This window comes from Alligator sinensis, unplaced genomic scaffold (genome assembly GCF_000455745.1).
Source record: "Alligator sinensis unplaced genomic scaffold, ASM45574v1 scaffold154_1, whole genome shotgun sequence".
NCBI classification, from domain to species: domain Eukaryota; kingdom Metazoa; phylum Chordata; order Crocodylia; family Alligatoridae; genus Alligator; species Alligator sinensis.
The window spans coordinates 679,316-699,756 of record NW_005842072.1 but is presented as its reverse complement, the minus strand read 5'-3'; the positions used below and the strand labels follow the sequence as shown (position 1 = coordinate 699,756).

Genomic DNA, 20,441 nt, shown 5'->3' with positions numbered 1-20,441 from the left:
AAAGAATTCCAGAACCAATGCTTCAAAATATTTTAAATTAGTAAAATACCACAAAATTAGGATACCCAGTGTGGCAAAAGCTACGTTGCAATCAAACTAAAACATTCAATGTCAAGACAAAACAACTGCCTTTATTTGCAAAGGAAGGTGTGTAGCGTAGTCAGATTGATGTGTAGCTTCACTGAGAGCAGACTAGATTCTTGATCTATTGGTCCTCTGTATTCATAGCAATTTGAATAAAATCAGGCAAGCAGTTGCTATTTTCTTTAAACGAGTTAGATCCTTTAAATGTGGATTTTTATTTTTTTTATTTTTTAAATTGGAGAAAACCAGGATCCCTGGTGATCAACATGCAGAGTGTTTGAGCTTACCTTTCTGAGGTCCTAACCTCTTCCCCCACACTACACCGGAAGCACAGGTGCTTAAATTTATGGTTCTGGATTCCAGGCACATTAGATCCAGCCCTCTGTTACAAATATTTTTTTCAATGTTGATGTTTACATTTCACAATTCCAAAAAATGGAAGTTGGATAGCTTTTAGAGGGGAAGATGGAAGTGCAACATTGACATGGAATCAAAGGTATATCTCAGCTTCCCTACATCACAGTGCTTTTCATATAGTCAAGAAAAGAACTGACTGAGTCCAGCCTGTTTGCTGAACATTTAAAGCTAGGCCTTAAGTAATACACAAGCTAGACAAAAAACCAAAAAAACCCCTACTCTGGCCTCAGTTCTACTAGGACTTGGATGAAGATGCAGATAAAAAAATTGAGGTGACAAAGCAAGAGGTGAGAATATTTAATGTATCAAGGGGGCTCCACATAGTGGAGCTTTTGCCAAGAGTGCATAGATTTAAGATACATTAAACAATTATCTTCATTTTACAAAAGAACAGGAGGAAATTGAGGCCCAGAGGTCTGCTATCAACTTAATCTGACTTTAGATTTAAGCAGTAGTTCAAAACTAAAGGCACCACCCTCAAACCCTGTTAGTGTTCAGATGTTTTACTAGGTTGCCTTCTTTTAAAACTTTCAATAGCAAACTCTGCTCTCTCTCATGTAGACAATTTAGTCATAATACCCAAGAGAATCTTGATAGCAGTATATTTCATATATCATCATAATCTGGAATAATTAATCACTTCCAAATCCACACACATTTACAGTGTAAACCTCTACCTGTCCAGAGTTGCTTATAGACTTTGTATACATTCATGGTTATGGATCTAAAGATGTTTTATTTTTAATAATACAATAATTGTATATTGTAGAAGTCTGCTTTGAAACTGCAATAACAGTCATTTTTGATACACCAGAAGGCTTGTCTGGAAGTTACAGACAAATGAATAAAAATATCCTGAAAATTACATAATTAGAATCTGATTTTAAAAAGTTGAAATTCTGCATTTGAGGCACTTTAACTGCACCAGAAAGATTTCATTAAAAAAATTCAGACCTTCATTTTAGAGTACCACAAGAGGCCTGACAAAATACCTACTATAAGACGGATCTAATAAATACCAGGATTTATAATCTGCCTAATACAATGCAAGAACAGCATAATGTAATGCACTTGTCAGCATTCTTAAGAAAATTCTTGTTTCCATAAGATTTTAAGTATTCAGCTATAATTCAAAACCACATCCTGTTTCAGGGAAAAAAAAGCATCCCAAGAACAAAAACAAAATGTCCACTAAAATACTAGAGAATGATATTTCTGGAATTCTTTAAGTAACTTCTTTTTTTGCTTGACAGGAATAGTCATATTGTTGTCCATCTCTCGAATCAGGATCAGGAGATGTTGAGTTGTTTGTTGCTTTTGGTCCTCAAATTCTTTAAGAGTCAAATGTTGACAAAATGTGAAACCTTAATAGAAATAAATAAATAAATTGGGATTATGTTAACATTACACATACCATTTTTATAATAGTAGTGTTCCAACTGCAGATCTGATCAACATATTTACACTGAAAAGTCATCTCTACATTTGTAATGAATTGTAATAATGTACTTTTCTGCAAGGAACAGCCCCGAGTTCATCACCGAGAGGCGTGCTGGCAGCAGCTTGGACGCTTGAGCCACGTAAGGTTTAGTGACATTCAACTGCTCTGCTAAAAGGAAACGATATAAAACATTGCCCCATTTTCCTAGTTCAGGAGTTGGCAACATACATCCCCCGAAGCCACCAGATCCAGTCAACAGAGCCAGAAAGCTATGCCTCTGCTTGTCCCCATGTTGATGCCAGGAATAGAGGAGCTGCAGCTGCACCACTGCCACTTCTCCATGCCTCTTGGTCCTCAGCTCAAGCACAGGCAGAGTTTCCATCTGGTGGAGAACTGAGTCAGGGCTGGGCTGCTTCCAGCTGCACTCATGCTGCACCCAGAAGTGGGGGCAGGTAGAAGCAGCAGCAGTGCTGACAGCTTCCAGCTGCTTGGCCCCACTGCAGCTTCCCACCAGCTATAAGCTTTGCTCACGTTGCTGCAGGGTTGTGGGGGGCTGGGAAGAAACTGGGTTTCTCCCCAGCAGTGTGGGTGCAGTTCCCAGCTGCCCAGCCTTGGCACAGCTCCTTTCCAGCTAGAAGCTGTGCTTGTGCCATAGCCGGGGAGTGGGAAAAGCAGCAATGCTGCAGCTCCCAGTGACTGGATCTCACTACAGGTGCAGGCAAAGCCCCCTCACTGAGGATGCACCACTGAAACCATGGGGCTTGCGCTGGGCTGGAGACGGATTGTTCCAGTCTGTGGAAGGATGCTAGACTGTCCCAGTCTACTTCTCTGCAGTCTTTGTATATTTAATATTCCTAATGCCCTAGATTTTTCAATTTAAAAAAATAAAAAGAAAGAATAGTCAAGGGAAGCAGCTGAAGAGTCAGATGACAGAAATAGCACAGTAGTTGACAGCCAGGTTTAGACAGTCCGGAGGACATTTTTAGCAGCAGAGCCAGATGGAATGTTCGAAAGCATTCGTACATTCCCAAACACCGATTAAAAGCTATTAACCATATTCTGGCCCAGGGCTTGCCAACTTCAAAGGGCGAGGGGCAACATGTCCCACTAGCTGTACCAGTAGGGCCAAACACCACACACCAGCTGCACTAGGAAGGACCATGGGCCCCCCAGGTTGTTTGCCCCATGTGCATGCAGGTAGACATCCCCCTGCCCTTACCCCTGATCCTCCCGGCTGCACCCTGCATGGGGTAGCATCCCACTTCACCTTCAGCTCTTTGTCAGTTCCCATGTGGCACCAAGCCATGTGGGAGCTCCAGGCTGCCAGCTCCCCTAGACCTATGTAGGCATTCAGCAAAAGCCAGGGGAGAAAGAGGGATCCTTGAGACTGACTGCTGCTGCAGCTGGAGCAATAGGGGCTGCAGCAACCAGGAGGGAGCCTCATGGAGCCCATAGACCATCACGTGGACAGCCCTGTTCTAGCTAAAGCTATACTTAGAAGTTAAGTCTTTGCTTCCTGCTTGTCATAAAAATAGAAGTGACTGTGTTCTTGCAAGCATAACTGTCAACTGGTTTGCAAACATTTACCAGTGCCTAAGACCTAAAACCCACTAAGCACCATTTTTATATGCCATATTTACTCACATACTACACACATTTCCCTGCTCTGCCCCAAATCAGCCCTCCAAAACTGGAGTGCATGTCTTAAGTGTGAAAGCTTATTTTCTGTGCTGGAGAGGAATGGCAGCATGGAGACAATGTAAAATGGTTGCCATACTTACCCCCTGTGAGCCACAGGGAGCAGGGGTTTAGCCTTCAGTGTCAGAGCTAGTGTAACACTTTTATAGCTGCTGTGGAATTGGCAGTAGTTTTTGGCTGTAACCAGTAGATATGAAAGGGTTAACACTTTAGCTTTTGCATGAGCAGCACTGGTCTGGATTCAGCCATGCTATCAAGATCTCCTGCAATAAGAATTCAGCATCAAGTTGTTGTTGGTTTTTTTGTTTTTTGTTTGGGGGGTTTGTGGGGGGGGGGGGGGGGGGGAAGGGGAGAGTGGGGATACACACACACACACACACACACACACACACACGTTCTCTCTTTCATATGTGTGTGTATACACACAATGTATATGTATATTTGAAGTTTGACGGTCCTGGGCTAGAACACAGTTAACTGTTTTAATCAGTGTTTGTGAATATAAGAGTGTTTTCAGCTAATACCTTTAATACTTCAGAATACTGAAGAAGAGAGATCCAATAAAAGATATCATCCACAAAAATCCAGGACTCTGGGAAAGTACGAGAAATTTTAGTGTGGCCCCAGTCTCCATTTAATTCTGTTCCTTGTGTGAAGTGGGTACTCATTAGAGAATCTGGTGCATTAACTACTTGGATATGTCTGTACCATGTTTCTACTGCTCTCTGGGTATAAACAGACACATCCTGTCACAGCTGATCCGCTTCACTGGGTGAAATACACTCCACTCATCATCTCATAGGATCAGCCCCTAACATATGTGAGACAGCAGGCAATACGTTCTCTGCTTACGAAGATGCACTGTGGAGATTGTCTGAGGCACATCTCTGTAAGAGCAGAAAGCTAGGCAGGTGTTCCCAGGACTTGAAGGGCCTAATGTTGCATGGGAATTCCCAGGGAGCACAGAACCGGGCACCTAAAGCCATGGGAGTGCCTGCTCAGGGTGGCTGGAGAGCACAGGCAGCTCTGGGCTGCCTGTGCTTTTGTGCCATAAAGCAAACAGACAGCCACCACAGTAAAGTGACAGAAATTATGACCACCTTTGTCACCACCACATATTTTGGCTGTTTATGGTGTGACAAGAGGCATGGACATCTTGTTTGTGTTTCCGTTGTGCTGGTGTAAGAATTTTTGTGGCAGCACGAAGGTGATATGTTTCTATCCTCAAAGCACATCCTGTACACCCACTTCCTCTAAACACATCAGACCCACGTGTCTAATAGTGAAGCTGCTCTGCAAACATGCAAAAGGAAGCAGGTGGGCAGGGCATGGTCAAGAGCATTCCTGCCAAACAGTGCCTAGGATGCAATTCGTATATCCCCCTTAATGTCCTATTACCAGTATAAGCACAGCAAATGGATGAAGCAGCAAGACAGAAGTTTCACTATAATCTAACATGCATGTTATCAGCTCATTTGCATGCAACTGCTTGTTTAAAATGGATCAGATTAGGATTTCCTACCTGAATTGGTATCTGGATCTTGTCCTTCCAGCAGGCTTTTAAATTTCTTGCTAGTAAGTTCCAAAAGAGTTAAGGGGGTCTGTTGAACAGAATTTTCAGCTATAAGCTTAAGTTTAAAAAATGTAAACAACAAAGAACAAACATTTAAGTAGTTTACTACATGATATACAAACTCATAAGAACAGGCCAAAAAACTTAAAGCTAGAGTTAAGCTGGTGCATGTAAATAAGCTTTCAGTAAAGTTTTCTTATATTAGTTCAGGAAGTGAAAAGTAAGTAGCTTAAAGAAAGTAAAAAAGTGAAAAGACATAAGGATCACTTCAGTTCAGTTCAGTCTTGCAAGACACTCAAGAAAGTGCTTAATTGTGGTGTCCCATGAACAATTCACTATAGGAAGCTAAGCAAGACAAATGCTTGCAGCAAAGCCATATATACGCTTGAAGCATTTAAGAGGTTAATTTTTGGTAGGATAACAACGATTGAATCAAATAATTTCACAAAGGTTCATTTACATTTTTAGTAGCCTTTGGGAGGAAGGGGTAATATCAAGTTAATTGTCTGGATGACCTTAACATATGTAAAAAGGCAATATAAAACTTTAATTCCAGGTTGTTTAAAAAGAAACAGTGTTCTCTTAAGATTTGAGAGCTTATCTACAACTTACCTAAGGATTTTTAGCTTTTTTATATTATTTACTTATTTAGGGGAAGCTTGGGTAGAGTGGTAGGAATTGACAGAGGATTGCTAACTGCACAAAAAGCAAAGTATCCCTCTGCTACCAGCCTTGACCCTTATTATAACCATCTCCACTGGGCTTTGCAAACTAAACAGTTATATTGAAAGTTCTATTAATCAATAACTAGCCCCCTTCTTTCGTTCCAAGGTACCACTTTTTACCAAGGACAACAAGTTAAAAAGAAACATTAACTTCAGAACAGTTCAGCTTAGGAATTTATGAGGCCTAGTTAGTACCCCAGAACTGAAGCCCTCTCTCTCTTTCAAAACTCTCCAGAAGCGTTCATCTTGGCCCACTGAAGAACAAGCCTTATAGTGATTTACAGAGCTTTCATTAAGTACACCAAATCTTCAATATTTATCTGAAACTCTTTAGCTGAGAACTAGATCAGAGGCCTTACAAGAACAGATTCACGCACTACTTGACAGTTTCAGCCTAACAGTAAATAATGCAAGCACAGCTTTTGTTGTTCTGCTTTAATGTTTAATGTTTTTATTTCTGAGCCCAGAAGAAAGGAAGCAGTGAAGAGCAGCATGCAAGTATTTTAGAGTCACTGCCACATCATATGTAAGCCTGACAAGAAGAAGAAAAAAGTGATTTGGTTTTAGTATAAGCATTTAATATCCATTTGACTTTTTAAGGCAGCCAGGATGAAGGTTAACTGCCAGATTACCTAGTATAACTACTACCTAGGTACTAGTTTAGTATCGCCTAGTATTGTGTGCAATTAGAATAACTGCAAAAGCAGCACTACAGATTTACCACATACTATGCAAGTTAAAGCTAACTTTCTATGTTTTACCTAGAGTAAAAAGTTACATCGCTTACATGCTTGAATGTACAGTTTGTTTGTTTTTTTAATACCATATTTTCTGCATACAACATGCATCCCCCCCCCCCCAGCTTCCTCCCCACCTCCCCCCCAAAAAAAGGTGCTGAAAACCTGAAAACTGGAGGGCATATTATAAGTGAGAAATATGTTAAGAGTAGGTCTTGCCTCTTATTGGTGAAACAGAATACAAGATCTGCAGCAATCCAGAGGAAGCAGAACAATGAGCAGGCTTGGCTTCCCTATTCATTTCTACTCAGTTTCTTACTACAACCAAAGATCTTTTTCTTCATTCTGATTTTTAAAAACAATGTGCATATTATATTCCAGGGTGTGTTGTATGCAAGAAAACATAGTAGTATCCATCACGAATACAGGTTTCCCTTGCTTTACGCTGTTCATGTGTTCCTGGAAAACAGCATGCATCTCAAATTCGGGTAAAGGGAACCCACTTTACAATGTAACAAATAGGGATATGTTCCAAGACCTCAACTGTACTGAACCCAGACCATTTCTACCACTTTTACAAAACAATTTTGGTACTCACCAGCAGCAGACAGTACACAGAAACACAGGGCACTGTCATAATGGGGATGGCAACTACAGAAACACGTGTCGCAGGCAACGAGCGAGGAGCACAGGATCCACGATGGACACTATATTTTGGTGGGCATCACTCCCACAATGCACTGCACACAAAGCAGCTGACTGCAGGCTTCCACCACACTGATAACGTAAGAGTGAATTTACCTCACATATAACAAATTTTTGGTATAAAAAGGGTCATCGCATAAGAGTGAATTCACACATACAGAACCCGCATAAAGCAAGGGAAACCTGTATTAAACTATTTCTATATATTCACATAATGTATCACTGGCAAACAGGAAATCCAGCAGATTTAAAACAGTCTATCTTAGCTTCCAAAACAAAAAAAATTAAAATATTGAAGTGGATATCTGTCAGTCCCAGAAATCTCGAGTGGGTGCTTGGCCTCTGCAGCATGGCACACGTCACTTTTGAATGATCCATTGTACCATATTTACTCAAATTTAAGATAAGGGTTTTTTTACCTCCATTCAACATGGGGAGGGGGCAGCCAGGGGCTGCTGCAGCTTTAATTCTGAGCCCAGGATCAGAATTTGAGCCCCAGCTGCACCCCCACCCTCCCAGTCCAGCCACAGCTGGCTGCAAAAGCAGCTGCATGGCCAAGCTGGGGCTGGAGGCTCCATGCTCCCTGCCAAAGCTGGAGATGCAAGAGGAAGGTAAGTGGCAGCAGAGGAGGCAGGCATGAGCAGGAGCAAGTGTTGGGGGAACAGGTACCCACGGGTATAGGCAAGACTGGGGCAGGCATAGTGCATAGAAGTGTTGGAGGGGTGCAGGAAACAAGAGACAGGGGTCAAGCCATTTGATTCCCTTGCCACCTGCCATGCTCCCACTGCTTGCCCTGCCTTCATTTATGTTATGATTTTCCATGTCTACAATTTAATTACAGAGGGGTAAATCTGTTATATTATCTGGCTTCTTAAGAGAAGAGTTTTTAGCAATGTTTTGCTGGAGAGAGAATTCCTACAGTAAGCTTAAAAGTTTGGAAGGAAGAGACAATGGAAACAGAGGTGCATGATTCAAAAAGATTTCCTCCACTCTCCAGGAAAAAACCAAACCAAAGAAACCAAAATTCTTACTAGAAGTGATTTAGTATCCTACAGGCTTTTCTTAAATGAAATGAAAAGAAGCATGGCAAGAAAGATTTTGTGTAGAAGAACCTTTAAAGTGGTCAGATAGCCTACAAACCCAGAGGATCAGAACCAGTTTCTGGCTTTATTTAAATATATAGCCTTTACATATTGTCATCACGTACACCAAAAGCACGTTGATATAAAGCTTTGTTTTGGCTATTAACATTATATGTGACAAAATCAAAGTGTGTCAGAAAAGGGGAAGGAAATACCTGGAACAGTTCAAAGCGATTCTTCATCAGGAACTGAATTAGCTGTTCCAGCTTTGGTTTTGACAATCCATTATTTTGTAAGATGGTCTTGGTGAAAGTCTTGATGATAAATGATCTGTTATCAAACTATAAAAAAAAGAGAATTACATCACAGATTAAATTTGGCAAAATCACAGATCTCTATTAAGACTATTTCTTAACAGTCAGTCATGAAACCTACACTGTTGCAAGGGTACATTTAAGTTTAGGTTTTAAAAAGCATCAAACAGGAAAGAAAGTGTTACCAAACAACACTAAACAAATGTCTATTAACATTACAATAAAGGAATGATATTTTTCACATCTATATTTAGATACAGTACTTACTTGTTTCTGTAACTTGTAGCTCTCTGGTTCTGAGGCAATAGCTATAAACATCAGTAGTCTACGCAGTTCTTCCCGGATGTTTGGCTCTAGTAATTTTAAGTAAAGCTGCAGTCCTTCCAGAGCTTGTTCTGCTTTTCCATGCTCTAAATGTTAGAGAAATACTGTACATAGTGCAGTACATTCATCTTAATATCAGCAAGATTTATTTTAAATAAGAGATTCAAATTTGAATTCTAGGCTTACAGCTTCTATCCTGGTTAGATTAGGATGTTTTTAAGAAACACCCCCTAACTATTTTGAAGTCTTTAAATGTACCAGATGTGACCACCACTATTTTACCTTCTAACATTCAATGGGTGTTTCCACACCATTGGCCTTTATCCTTGACTGCTTCTTGCATTATGAATGATCTCTCTCTCTCATTGCTGAAAAGCTTAAAAAATAAAAATTAATGTTCTCTTGATGATTCCTCCCTCCCCCCCTCTGAAAAGGATGTTTCTTATATTAAGTGGGTGAAGCGAGTTCCAACCCCTCCTCATAGGGTTAACAACCTTAAAAGCTATCTGTAAGTGGGGATCGTGAAACTTAACCTTCATACAAATTACTTGCCCATTCTGCCATCACAGTTAAGATCAGAACCCAGTCAAGTCTGATTCCCAGGCTAGCCATAGTCACTGAACCAAAAAGACTTTTTTGCAATAAATAAAAACTACTACATTTTTATGCAGTGGTTCATGAACATTTTTCCCCTAAAGAAAAAAAAAAGAAAGGAGAAGAACAGTGGAAGTGAATTAACTTGGAAAATAAAGAAGAAAGGGTAAATGAGGGGCACGCAGCCAGAGAAGAGAATGGACAAAAAGAAAAGATCAGAAGGAAATTATGGAAAGAAACTGACAGGAGATTAAATAACTGAGGAAGACTGGACATTTCCAGATTCTACACACTTAAAATAGTTTTTGACCATGCTTAAGTTTTCAAAAGGTTATTGGGATGTTTTAAATGGAAAGGAGTCAAAATGAAAGAAGTACGGGGAAATGCTATTCAGGTCTAGGATCCGTTTCTGGTAGAGGGGGTAACACGTTCTAACTCTGATGCCCCTTGGTCTCAAGGGCAATGGTAGAGGTGGGTAATTTGCCTTTAAAACAAGACTCAAAACTGATAACAACACAGAAAGAGTCTGCATCAAGATACCTGCATTTGCAAGCAGATGTTATACATAAGAAAAATTTAAAGTTTTCTACATTTGCCAAACCTTCTTCTTTCTCCCCAAAACAAAACCAAACCACACATACATCACCCCCCACCACCATCCACATGAACTCTTTAGTAGTTCTACATGTCCAGCAATAAGACTAATATACTGGTAGCCTAAACCAATTCAACAGCAAGTACTTGGACAGGTGGTTATAAATATAGTAGGAGCTCCTCCTAATACAATTTTGGATATTGTGGGCAGCTGAATGTAAACCTGAAGAATCTGAATTAAATCTAATACTTTTCAGAAACTTCTTGCAACGTCAACTAAATAACCTCTTGTACAAGAAGAAATAGAAGGTAAACTAGAAACTGTTTGTCCAGAAGATTTTGGCTGACTAGTTTGGGAAATCATAAAGGAATAAACTAGATGTCCCTTAGAGGATTGGTGCAACAAAGCATGGCATGATTACATGGCATGCTGTTTTTTTGTTTTAAATATTTCTGTATTTTAAAAAAGTGTTCTACAGGGATTAAGGATTTTTATTCCTATTATATTTGAATTATTTGACAATTTACATAAAAGGCACTCTTGTTTGAACTACTAAGTAAGTGGAAGACTTCTTTAAGCCAGCCATTTCAGATTTGTAATTCTGAGTTGAGAATTTCCTGTGTTCTTATAACCATATCACTTCAATGCTCCTCTACTATACTATTTTTTTCTGGCAAAAGGTTTAGGATAATACATTGCTTATTGCATTTTCTTATTGAAGGGGTTTATATGCTTATGCTCCATTTCTTCATGAATACTACCATGTTCATGTGCAATGGAGCTGTAACAGGGATCTCTCACAACTATAAAATTTAAATTAAGATTCTCTATATCTTATACTCCTTAAGTACTACAAGGCACACTCAGAGCAGGGTTTACCTTACACTTCAGTTTAAATGACACCCTTACTATTGTTTCAGGTTGGGAAATTGATTCTTTGCCAGAAGCTAGAGAATCATACTTATTAGTATTGTAGCATGACCTCATAATCCTGGAATTAAGATAAGAAACAAAAAGGTCCCTCTTTTTGGTTGACAGAACCTGGTATAGCAAAGTAATTTGGCACTCATCTGATATCTCTTTTTAAAAAAATTGAAAAATAATCTAATTAATTTAAAAAATAGTATTCACCTGTACATTGTTTGTTTGTTTTTAACTTGCTCTTACCTATAAGTTCAATGATTCCTGTATGAATATCGAGATCCTGATTGGTGAGAAGGGGATCTCTCATTTGATTATAATATTTTACTATAACATCAAAAAGTATCTTCTTGTGCATATTCAAGTCACTCAGCTCTCTACTGATTTGAAGTAACTGCTGGTTAACCATGACTATTAGCTGGTCTGGGAAATATTCCAAGCATTCAGTTGCAGCACAGAGCCATTCATCAAGCCTGGGGAGGGGGGAAAAGTTAGTTTTAGTACTGACATTTAGCATTGGGCAAAATAATTTAAGCTAAAGATCAAGTGAATTAGCCGCATGCAAGTATTGCCATATGCACATCTGAAATTCATGCATTGCCCAGCTCACTTAACAAGCAGTTAATTTATTTCAAACATCCTATTAGTGATAGTAGTTTACACTTGTTCAAATTACAACTTTAGTATCCCCTTCCAAAGCTACAAACAATATACTTGTTCTGCCTTCCAGCAAAGCTGCAAGCACAGAGGGACATAAGAGATGCTTCAGAAATGTGTGCTACATGAAGGGATTTAGCCAGCCCAAAAACAAGAGCTAAACAGGTTGTCAAAGGATTGAATCTTTAAAGTTAACTGTTTAGTTTTCGTCCCTCAAAAGACAAAAACATCAACACTTGAAACCTTGAAAAATTCAATGAATCTGATCATTAAATGGAAGTGAGCAAGAAACAGGCACTAAATTTAAGACCGGTACTGCAAACAAGAGCACTGCAGAGATGTTACCAATATAGTTAACTAACTACCTGTAGTACAAAGCAGGAAGGGAGTAAACTTTTGTGAGGTAAGACCTGCAGGGAGGCATTTGCACAGACCCAGTGGAAAACAGACCCTTCCTTCTCTTCATTGAGGAGCAAGGTACATCAAAAAACCCCAGTAGGCAACAAGGAAAGGGGTGCGGGGCAAACATATCCCAATTCAAGTCTATTTTATCTTTGAGACTACTTCACAACCATTTTGAATCCAAATGGGAAATGACTCCTTGGCTAGTGTATTCAGGAACAGCCTAAACTAGAGTTATGACTGATTGAAGGTGAACATACAATGATTTCTCAGTTAAATTAAGCTGAGCTTAAAAATTGATTCTCAGAGGGTATCTCTACACGTTCATTAATGCACTTTTTTCTAACATGCGTTATATTTAGTACCTTCAATGTGAGGTACTAAATGTGGATTAGGCTGCCCTAATGTGCAGCACCAAAAGCGCCCATTTGTTAAGTGCCACTTACTGCACAGCAGCCTATTTTACTGTGCATTAGCATAACTGCATGTTCTTTTTACATGACACTAATGCACCTATTTTACTGTGCATTAAAAAGCATACGTGGAGACGCATCCAGAGTCAGTCAAAGCTGCTTGATTAAGTCCAATCTTCTTTTTTTCTTAATTTTTATTAAAGACTATTTTCAAGAATTGTTCTTAAAGAGAGGAGCACCAATGCAATAAGAACAGGTCAGGTCATTTTCAAAACTGCCTAACTGTTAAAATTCCAACTCTACACTACCTCTCCCAGCACAGAATAGGATTTCGTAGTGCTGAAAGTCTCCATCTACAAAAGTCTAATACCAACAGAGATGAAACACTGTTGATGACCATAGGCAGAAGATGGTCATTTTGCCAATGTATGCAAAGCATCACTTTGCTTTAAGCCACAGATTAAAGCAAAGAAACTAAAGGGAAGAAACAAAGACCTTGAATAATTTGCAGAGATGGTATAAGAACCAAAACCAAAAATGACTCATTATTCAGAAAGACTGTAGTGTGAGAATAAACCAATTAGTCACTCAACAAGCTATTTTTGAAGAAATGAAAGCTCAAATTGTTGAAAAGCCTGTAAAAACTTCTGAATCTTCATCTATGCCCAGACTCTTTGACCAACACCTTGCGAGAAAACATTTGCAAGAAAGTTTATTTCCCTCAAGAGAGGATGAAACTATCATTTAAGACCTATATCTGTCAATCTTTATCTTCTGTTCTCAAAAGAAGAGATTTAGGAAACTTCTAGTGAAAGTTAGCCAAACATCAATTCCTAGTGTAATGCTTTAGCCAAGAGACCTAACGTAAATTTGGATTGTTTATATTAGTGGAATATCAAGTAGAAACAGAAAGGTTATTAATACCTCTGCTTTTGATCATGGTGCCACTGACACTGAAATACTATGTCTGATTCTGGTGTCCATAATTCAAAAACGGTGTTGAGAAACTGAAGTGCAAAGAGCTACTAAAAATGATGCAAGGATTGGAAAAATTCCTTTATATAGTTAAAGGTTCAGAGAGCTCACTTTGGTTAGATCATCAAAGAGAAGGCTAAGGTGTGATTTGATCAGAGTTTATAAATACCTGCACATGGAACAGAAAATGTGATAATAGAGGGCTCTTCAGTCAAGCAGAAGATATAAATATATATATGTACTGTATATCCAATCACTGGAGACTGAAGCTTGACAAATCTAGTTAGAAGCAGCAGTGCCATTTTTTTAAACAGCAAGAAAAAATACCTATTAGAACAATTTACCAAGGATTGTACAACTGACAGCATTATTTTAAACCAAGATTGGAAGTCTTCCTAAAAGCTATTCCTTAGTGCAAATAGGAGTTCATTCAGGGAAGTCCTTGGACTGTGGCATAATGAAAGAGTCTAAACTAGTTGATTATAATGTTGTCTTAAAAAAAAAAAAAATATTCTGCTATACGCATATGCCATTCTACCTTCTGACCTAAGTGGTCAGCTAAATTAGTGACAGAAAACCAGATTTCATTAAGTCTGTCATGGATTACTAGACTAAAAAGAGTACGAATAAATCACTTTAATTACCAGTATCACATGCTAACAAAGAACCAAATGCTAAAAGACAACGAGGGCAGAATAAGGAGCATTGTACAGAGTAGTTATGAAACATCACAAGATTACGAGACCTACCAGCAGACAACTTGAACATGAGGGTATCTAGAAGAAATAATCTATATTCAACCTGTATAGCACAAACTGAAGGAGGACACTATTAAACAATCAACTGTGGTAATGACTGTTGAACTTCGCTAGTTATGTAGTTCAGAGTGCATTTTCCTTTGTTTCTCAGGTGTTTTCCTATGTTAACAAGTACATTAGGCTATTTGTAATGCAGATTTTTTTTGACAATGAAGACTGACCTAAACAGTACCAGAATCAAAGTTGGGAGAGTTTACCAGTCCCAAACCAAATTTATTTTTCAAGGCATGACTAAGGGAAGTGCCAGCAGAAGAATGGATGACTTCATTGGATTTGACCTTAGGACATGCATATATACAAGGACATATACCTGTATTCATCATGCAATTGCTACCAAACAGAATTTTTTTTCGGCTATAGTACAAGCTATTGAGAGGCTATCAATCCAGATGCAACCAACAGGAACAAGTCAGAAACAATGAAGTTTAGAAAGACAAAAAAATGCTGGCACCAAATTGCCATGTTTTATTTTATATAATCATTTACACGGCACAGTGACCCTCCAATGTTATTAGCAGGGCTTTCCTTTAATTTAACAAGTGCTCTATTTGCCTTAAACATTCTCTGTACCATCACTATTAAAGTGTTTCCAAAAAGACCTTTAGAATGTTTCACTTATTTAAGATCAGAATTCATCTGTTCCACTTTCCACACAGGCATAAATAAGTAAGAAGCATTTAATCAGGAACTGCTCAATCCAGAATCATAGAAAGTTGGGGTTGGAAGGGACCTCAGGAGATCACCTAGTCCAACCCCTTGCTCAAAGCAAAACCATCCCCAGCTAGGTCATCCCACCCAAAGCTTTGTCTAGCCACGTTTTGAAAACCTCCAAGGATGGAGCTTCCACCACTTCTCTGGGTAACCTGTTCCAGTGTTTTACTACCCTCTTGGTAAGAAAATTCTTCCTAATATATAACCTAAACTTCCCTTGCTGCAACTTGAGACTATTGCTCCTTGTTCTGTCATCTGCCACCACTGAGAACAGTCCAGCTCCATCTTCTTTTGGAACCACCCTTCAGGTAATTGAAGGCTGGTATTAAGTCCCCTCTCCTCTTCTCTAGACTAAATAAACCCAGTTCCCTCAGTCTTTCTTCCTAAGTCATGTGTCCCAGCCCCCTCACCATTTTCATTGCCCTCCATTGGACTATCTCCAATTTGTCCACATCCTTTCTGTAGGGGCGGGGGGGACGATAAAAACTGGACACAGTACTGCAGATGTGGTCTTACCAGTGCTAAATAAAAGGGAAGAATCACTTTCCTTGACCTGCTGGCAACACTCCTACCAATGCAGCCCAGTATGCCACTAGCCTTCCTGGCAACAAGGGCACACTGTTAGCTCATTCAGCTTATTGTGCACTGTAACACCCAGGTCCTTTTCTGCAGAGCTGCTGCCCAGCCAGTCAGCCCCCAGCCTGTACTGGTGTGTGGGATTGTTCTGTCCTAAGTGCAGGACTTTGCACTTGTCCCTGTTGAACCCCATTAGATTCCTTTCAGCCCAATGCTCCAATCTGTCAAACTCACTCTGAATCCAAGCCCTAACCTTCAGCTTATCTACTACTCCCCCCAGCTTGGTGTCATCTACAAACTTGCTAAGGGTGCACCCTATGCCATCTTCTAGGTCGCTGATGAAGACACTGAACAAAACTGGCCCCAGGACTGACCCCTTGGACACTCCACTTGATACCAGCTGCAAACTAGACATCGAGCCATTGATTACTACTTTCTGAGCCCAATGCTCCAGCCAGTTTCCTATTCACCTTACAGTCCATTCATTCAGCCCATACGTCCTTAGCTTGCCTGGGAGAATGTATCAAAAACCTTGCTAAAAATCAAGGTACACCACATTCACCAGCCCCATGGACTTGTACACATCCAGATTTTCTAAGTAGACCCTAACCTGTTCTTTCACCACCGAGGGTGCTCACCTCCTCCCCAAACTGTGCTGCCCAGTGTAATAGTCTGAGAGCTGACCTTGCCTGTGAAGACTGAGGCAAAAAAGGCATTGGGCACTTCAGCCTTTTCTGTGTCCTCTGTCAGAAAGTTGCCTCCCCCATTCAGTAAGGGACCCACACTTTTCCTGATCCTCCTCTTGCTACCAACATACTTGTAGAAACCCTTCTTGTTATGCTTTACATCCCTTACTAGCCACAACTCCAATTGCTCTTTGGCCTTCCTGGCTTCATCCCTGCATGCCCGAGCAATGCTCTTATACTTTTCCCTAGTTATTTGTCCAAGTTTCTACTTCTTATATGCTTCCTCCCATGCCCCCATTAGGTGAATAATATAAGTATTCTCAGAAGTGACAAGGGAGTTAACTGAAAGGCAGCAGTCCAAGTAATATATCACACACATATCTAAGGGTATCACTCAACCACAAGCCCTACCCTGCCCACTTAAAGTAGAAATCGGAAGTCAGAGTGAAATTAGAAGTATGCTAAAATATTAAAAATGTATAGGAGATGTATAACTCACTCAGGCAGATTTAAACTGCATATGACCTCTCTATCCAAGAAAGTATTTGAGATAATCAAGTCTTCCTCTTTGCCAAGCCGATTATTTTTTTTCTTTCTTGGGGATTCTAAAATATTTTCCAGGATTGGAAGATCAATTAACTGCAGTAGCCGTAATAGAGTCTGTTGTTTCCACACATCTTCTATAACTGGGAGCACAAAGAGAGAGACAAACACCTAGATAAGCTAGGTTATTGGGAACATATTTATAAAATGTTATTTACTGTTTTAAAAAAGTTAAAAAAAAAAGCATTTCTATTTAATATTACAATAAGCTATTTTTGTAAGAGTACTTATTTTCAAGTAAAATGCAAGTAATCACCTCTTTGTGAAAGCAGATGGAGTGGTTCACCAACTAGAACTTTAGGCAAAAAAGATGGATGTATATTTATTGACTGAAGAAGTTCCTCTATCTCCTTTTTTTCAGCAGCTTCAAGTGCCAAGGGATTTGAAATTGTTGTGTCACATTTTCGTCTATCATGAAAAAAAACATTTAAGTTCATAATAAATACAATCCAGAGAACGTTAAAAAAGTCTGCCTAAATGACAGTTTTACATTTCTTTCAGTTGCACAAATGATATAAATTAAGATTTGGATAGTGTTTTTGGATAGCTGGCTTTCCTGCTTGATTTACCGTTAGCAGAAAACCCTAATAAAGCAGAAAAGCGAACACATGTTGCAGCTAGGGTGGCCATCATAGAGGACAGTCCGATTGTCCTCTGTCCTCTATTGATACAAAACCGGATGCCTTTATGTCCTCCATCTTTCTCTTCTAGAGAAAAATAGAGGACATAAAAGTGTTGGGATTCATATCAATAGAGGACAGAGCAGCAGAAAACCAGAATGTCCTCTATGATGGCCACCCTAGTAGCAGCCCTTAACCAGGGCATTTTTACCTGTCCACTGCTGTGGCAGGGGTGTTCACACCAAGACACCGCTTTAGGGTAGTGAGAGCCAGAGAAACCTGAAAAGTTGCTTAGGGGTTAAGATGGCCACCACTAGCATGAACGCTGCAAAGGTTATTACCTACCAAGGGACACAGACCCTCCTACCAAGGGAAGCAGAATGGGTCAAGTGACTGGAAAGGGGGAGGGGCTAGGGGGTATATAAAAGTTTTTCCCAGAGAAGGGAAAGTTAATCAAGCTCTGATTGTGGAAGAGATGGATTGTTCTTGTTGGACAGAGGGAATGCTGTGATGGACAAAATGACTAATCCTACATGGGTTTTAGTTGGGATTTTTTATTCTAGTACCAGGCCCAAGCAGCAAACCCTTGTGTTATGGACTGTGTCAGAATTTTCTTAGGTGGGGAAGAAACTAAATTGAATCTTCTGTTCAACAGGCACTTGGTGGATAGGGAACAGCTATAAGGGTAGACAAGGAGGATGCATAACAGGTTGTTCAACAGCCTGCGTGATATTTCTCCCATCCGAGGAGTGGGTCAGAAGATGCAGGAACCCAAGCTGAGTGGGGGCCTAAGGACCTGCCACTGTGATCTAACGGTTAGGTGGTGCGTTTGTCAAGCCCAAGGCTTTGAGTTGCAGAAGTACAGAAGTGATCAGGGACTGGGAGAGGAGGTCTGAAGACCCAAGAACCCTAGGCCCAGAGAGACTGAGAGCCCAAAATGGGCTGGACTCAGTGACTGAGCTGGAAAAGATTCACTTCAGATAAGATAGCCAGGGAGCCGATAGATACCAGGAGCCCCGCTGGTGTGTTCAGACATTATCAGATTCCTCTTCCCTGTGTGTGCCCTCCCTGCTCTCCTTCCCCCATGCTCCTGCTCAGTACAGAGGTAGGACACATCCCAGCTCGCTTTTTTTTTTCCCTCCAGCAAGGCATGGCAGGTGAGTGGGCACACGGGAGGTGTCAGAGTAGAGTGGGGGAATGACAGGACTGGCTATAGCTAGAGAGAGGACCCTTCCATTGGAGTCCTGTCACAGCTTAGCATAAACAAATTTGTAGTTGATCTGGGTTAAGACGACTACAAATTGAAAAGATGCCTGAGATCCACTGGTCAGCTCTGTGTACATTTCAAGGAGCACAATCCTTCCACAGTGCTTTATCAGAACCAGTAATCAGCACAGCAATGAAAAATAACTCATGTTACAAGCTGGAGTAGGGGGGGATGACTTTTTACAATATGAAAAATAACTCAAACAGGAGGTCAGCATTAAAATCTGAATGAGAACACGGAGTGCTGGACCCATGCTTAGTCAAACACCAAACTCAATTACATGTTATTAAACTGCCTCTGCCCCCAGCTTCCTTACAGAAGACTGCTTACTGAGGAAAAAGGCAGACTTTGCTATAGGCAGCCAGCTTGGAGAAGACTTCAGGTGACTACCATTACCAGTGAAATTCAGGATGGTATCATGATAAACTATATAGTTTCCCAAAACTGGGAAGAAGTTGGTGTACCAATGGGTTTCATAGGTCTCAACGGCTTACCTTATGTGACTGGAGAAGGCAATTTGAATACCACATGGGGAGGGAGGGGTGGAGATGCGGTGAAAGCTGACCATGACTAACCTTGAAAGTCTTTCTGCCTTCAGCTCAAGTACTTCCTCAGGGGGCACATTCTCAGCATCTTTGTTCTCTTTCAGTTCACAAGGAGAAAGACCGTGGTCCACAAACCTATAAAGGCTGCTACTTGTGTCCTCAAACTCCAGGTCTTTTTCATTCTTGAACAGCTTTGTTCCAACTGGCTCAAACACCTTGCGCTCCATCAACACTTGGCACACGCGGACTCCCTTCACACGAGAAATATCATTGCTGCTTAAGTACATGCTTTGCATAAGATGACTCAGCACCACATGAACAGCATCAGAGCCAGTGAAGCAGTTCCTGTACATCTTTAGATGCTGCCGCCTCCTCTTGATTTCCACCTGGTCCCGAAGAGCACGGATCATGCCATTCCATAACTGAGTGGCTTGAAAAGGGCCATCGGGGCCTGCAACGACATGAGGGCAGCTGTATTACTGAAAACACGCACAATTCACTTCTGATCCTGTTGCTCTCCTTTGGCATGCCCCAAAATGAAATCTTACTTTCCTAAACATAGCCAGTGAGAAGCGGTGGCCAAACACACCAGCTTTCCCCTGGATTCGGCTCTAGGCCCCGTCTGCCAACTGCAGGTGAGACTGACGGGCTTTGGCAACAGCGTCCACCCCCAGAGGAAGACTAAGCAACTCTGAACAGCTCTGCCCTCTTTCCCCAGCGCCCCCTGCCTCTCGGGGGCCTGGGCCGCGACCCGGGGGAGCGATCAGAATGGGGAAGGGAACCAGGGTCTTCCCACTGCAGTGGGAGGGGAGCGGTCTCCCCCCGGGGTGCGGCTGTTGGGGGTCCCCTAGGCCAGTAACAGGGAGCCTGGCTGCGGAAGCGGAGGAAGGGGGGTGCTCTCACGCCGCGGCCGCCGTAGCTCAGCCCGGCTGCGGCGCCGCCGGAACCGCGGAGTCCA

At 40.9% G+C, this 20,441-nt stretch overlaps 1 protein-coding gene across 1 annotated transcript; it reads right to left on the bottom strand.

Annotated features, from left to right (window-relative positions):
* Positions 1-776: 776 nt before the first annotated feature.
* On the bottom strand, positions 777-20,441 carry DEPDC4 (DEP domain containing 4; the record flags this gene model as incomplete). Its single annotated transcript, XM_025204188.1, has 9 exons — positions 777-1,865; positions 5,163-5,268; positions 8,678-8,803; positions 9,044-9,186; positions 11,457-11,683; positions 16,948-17,134; positions 17,308-17,459; positions 19,514-19,934; positions 20,387-20,441. Coding segments are annotated over 9 exons (1,590 nt in total), but the record flags the coding sequence as incomplete, so codon positions are not given.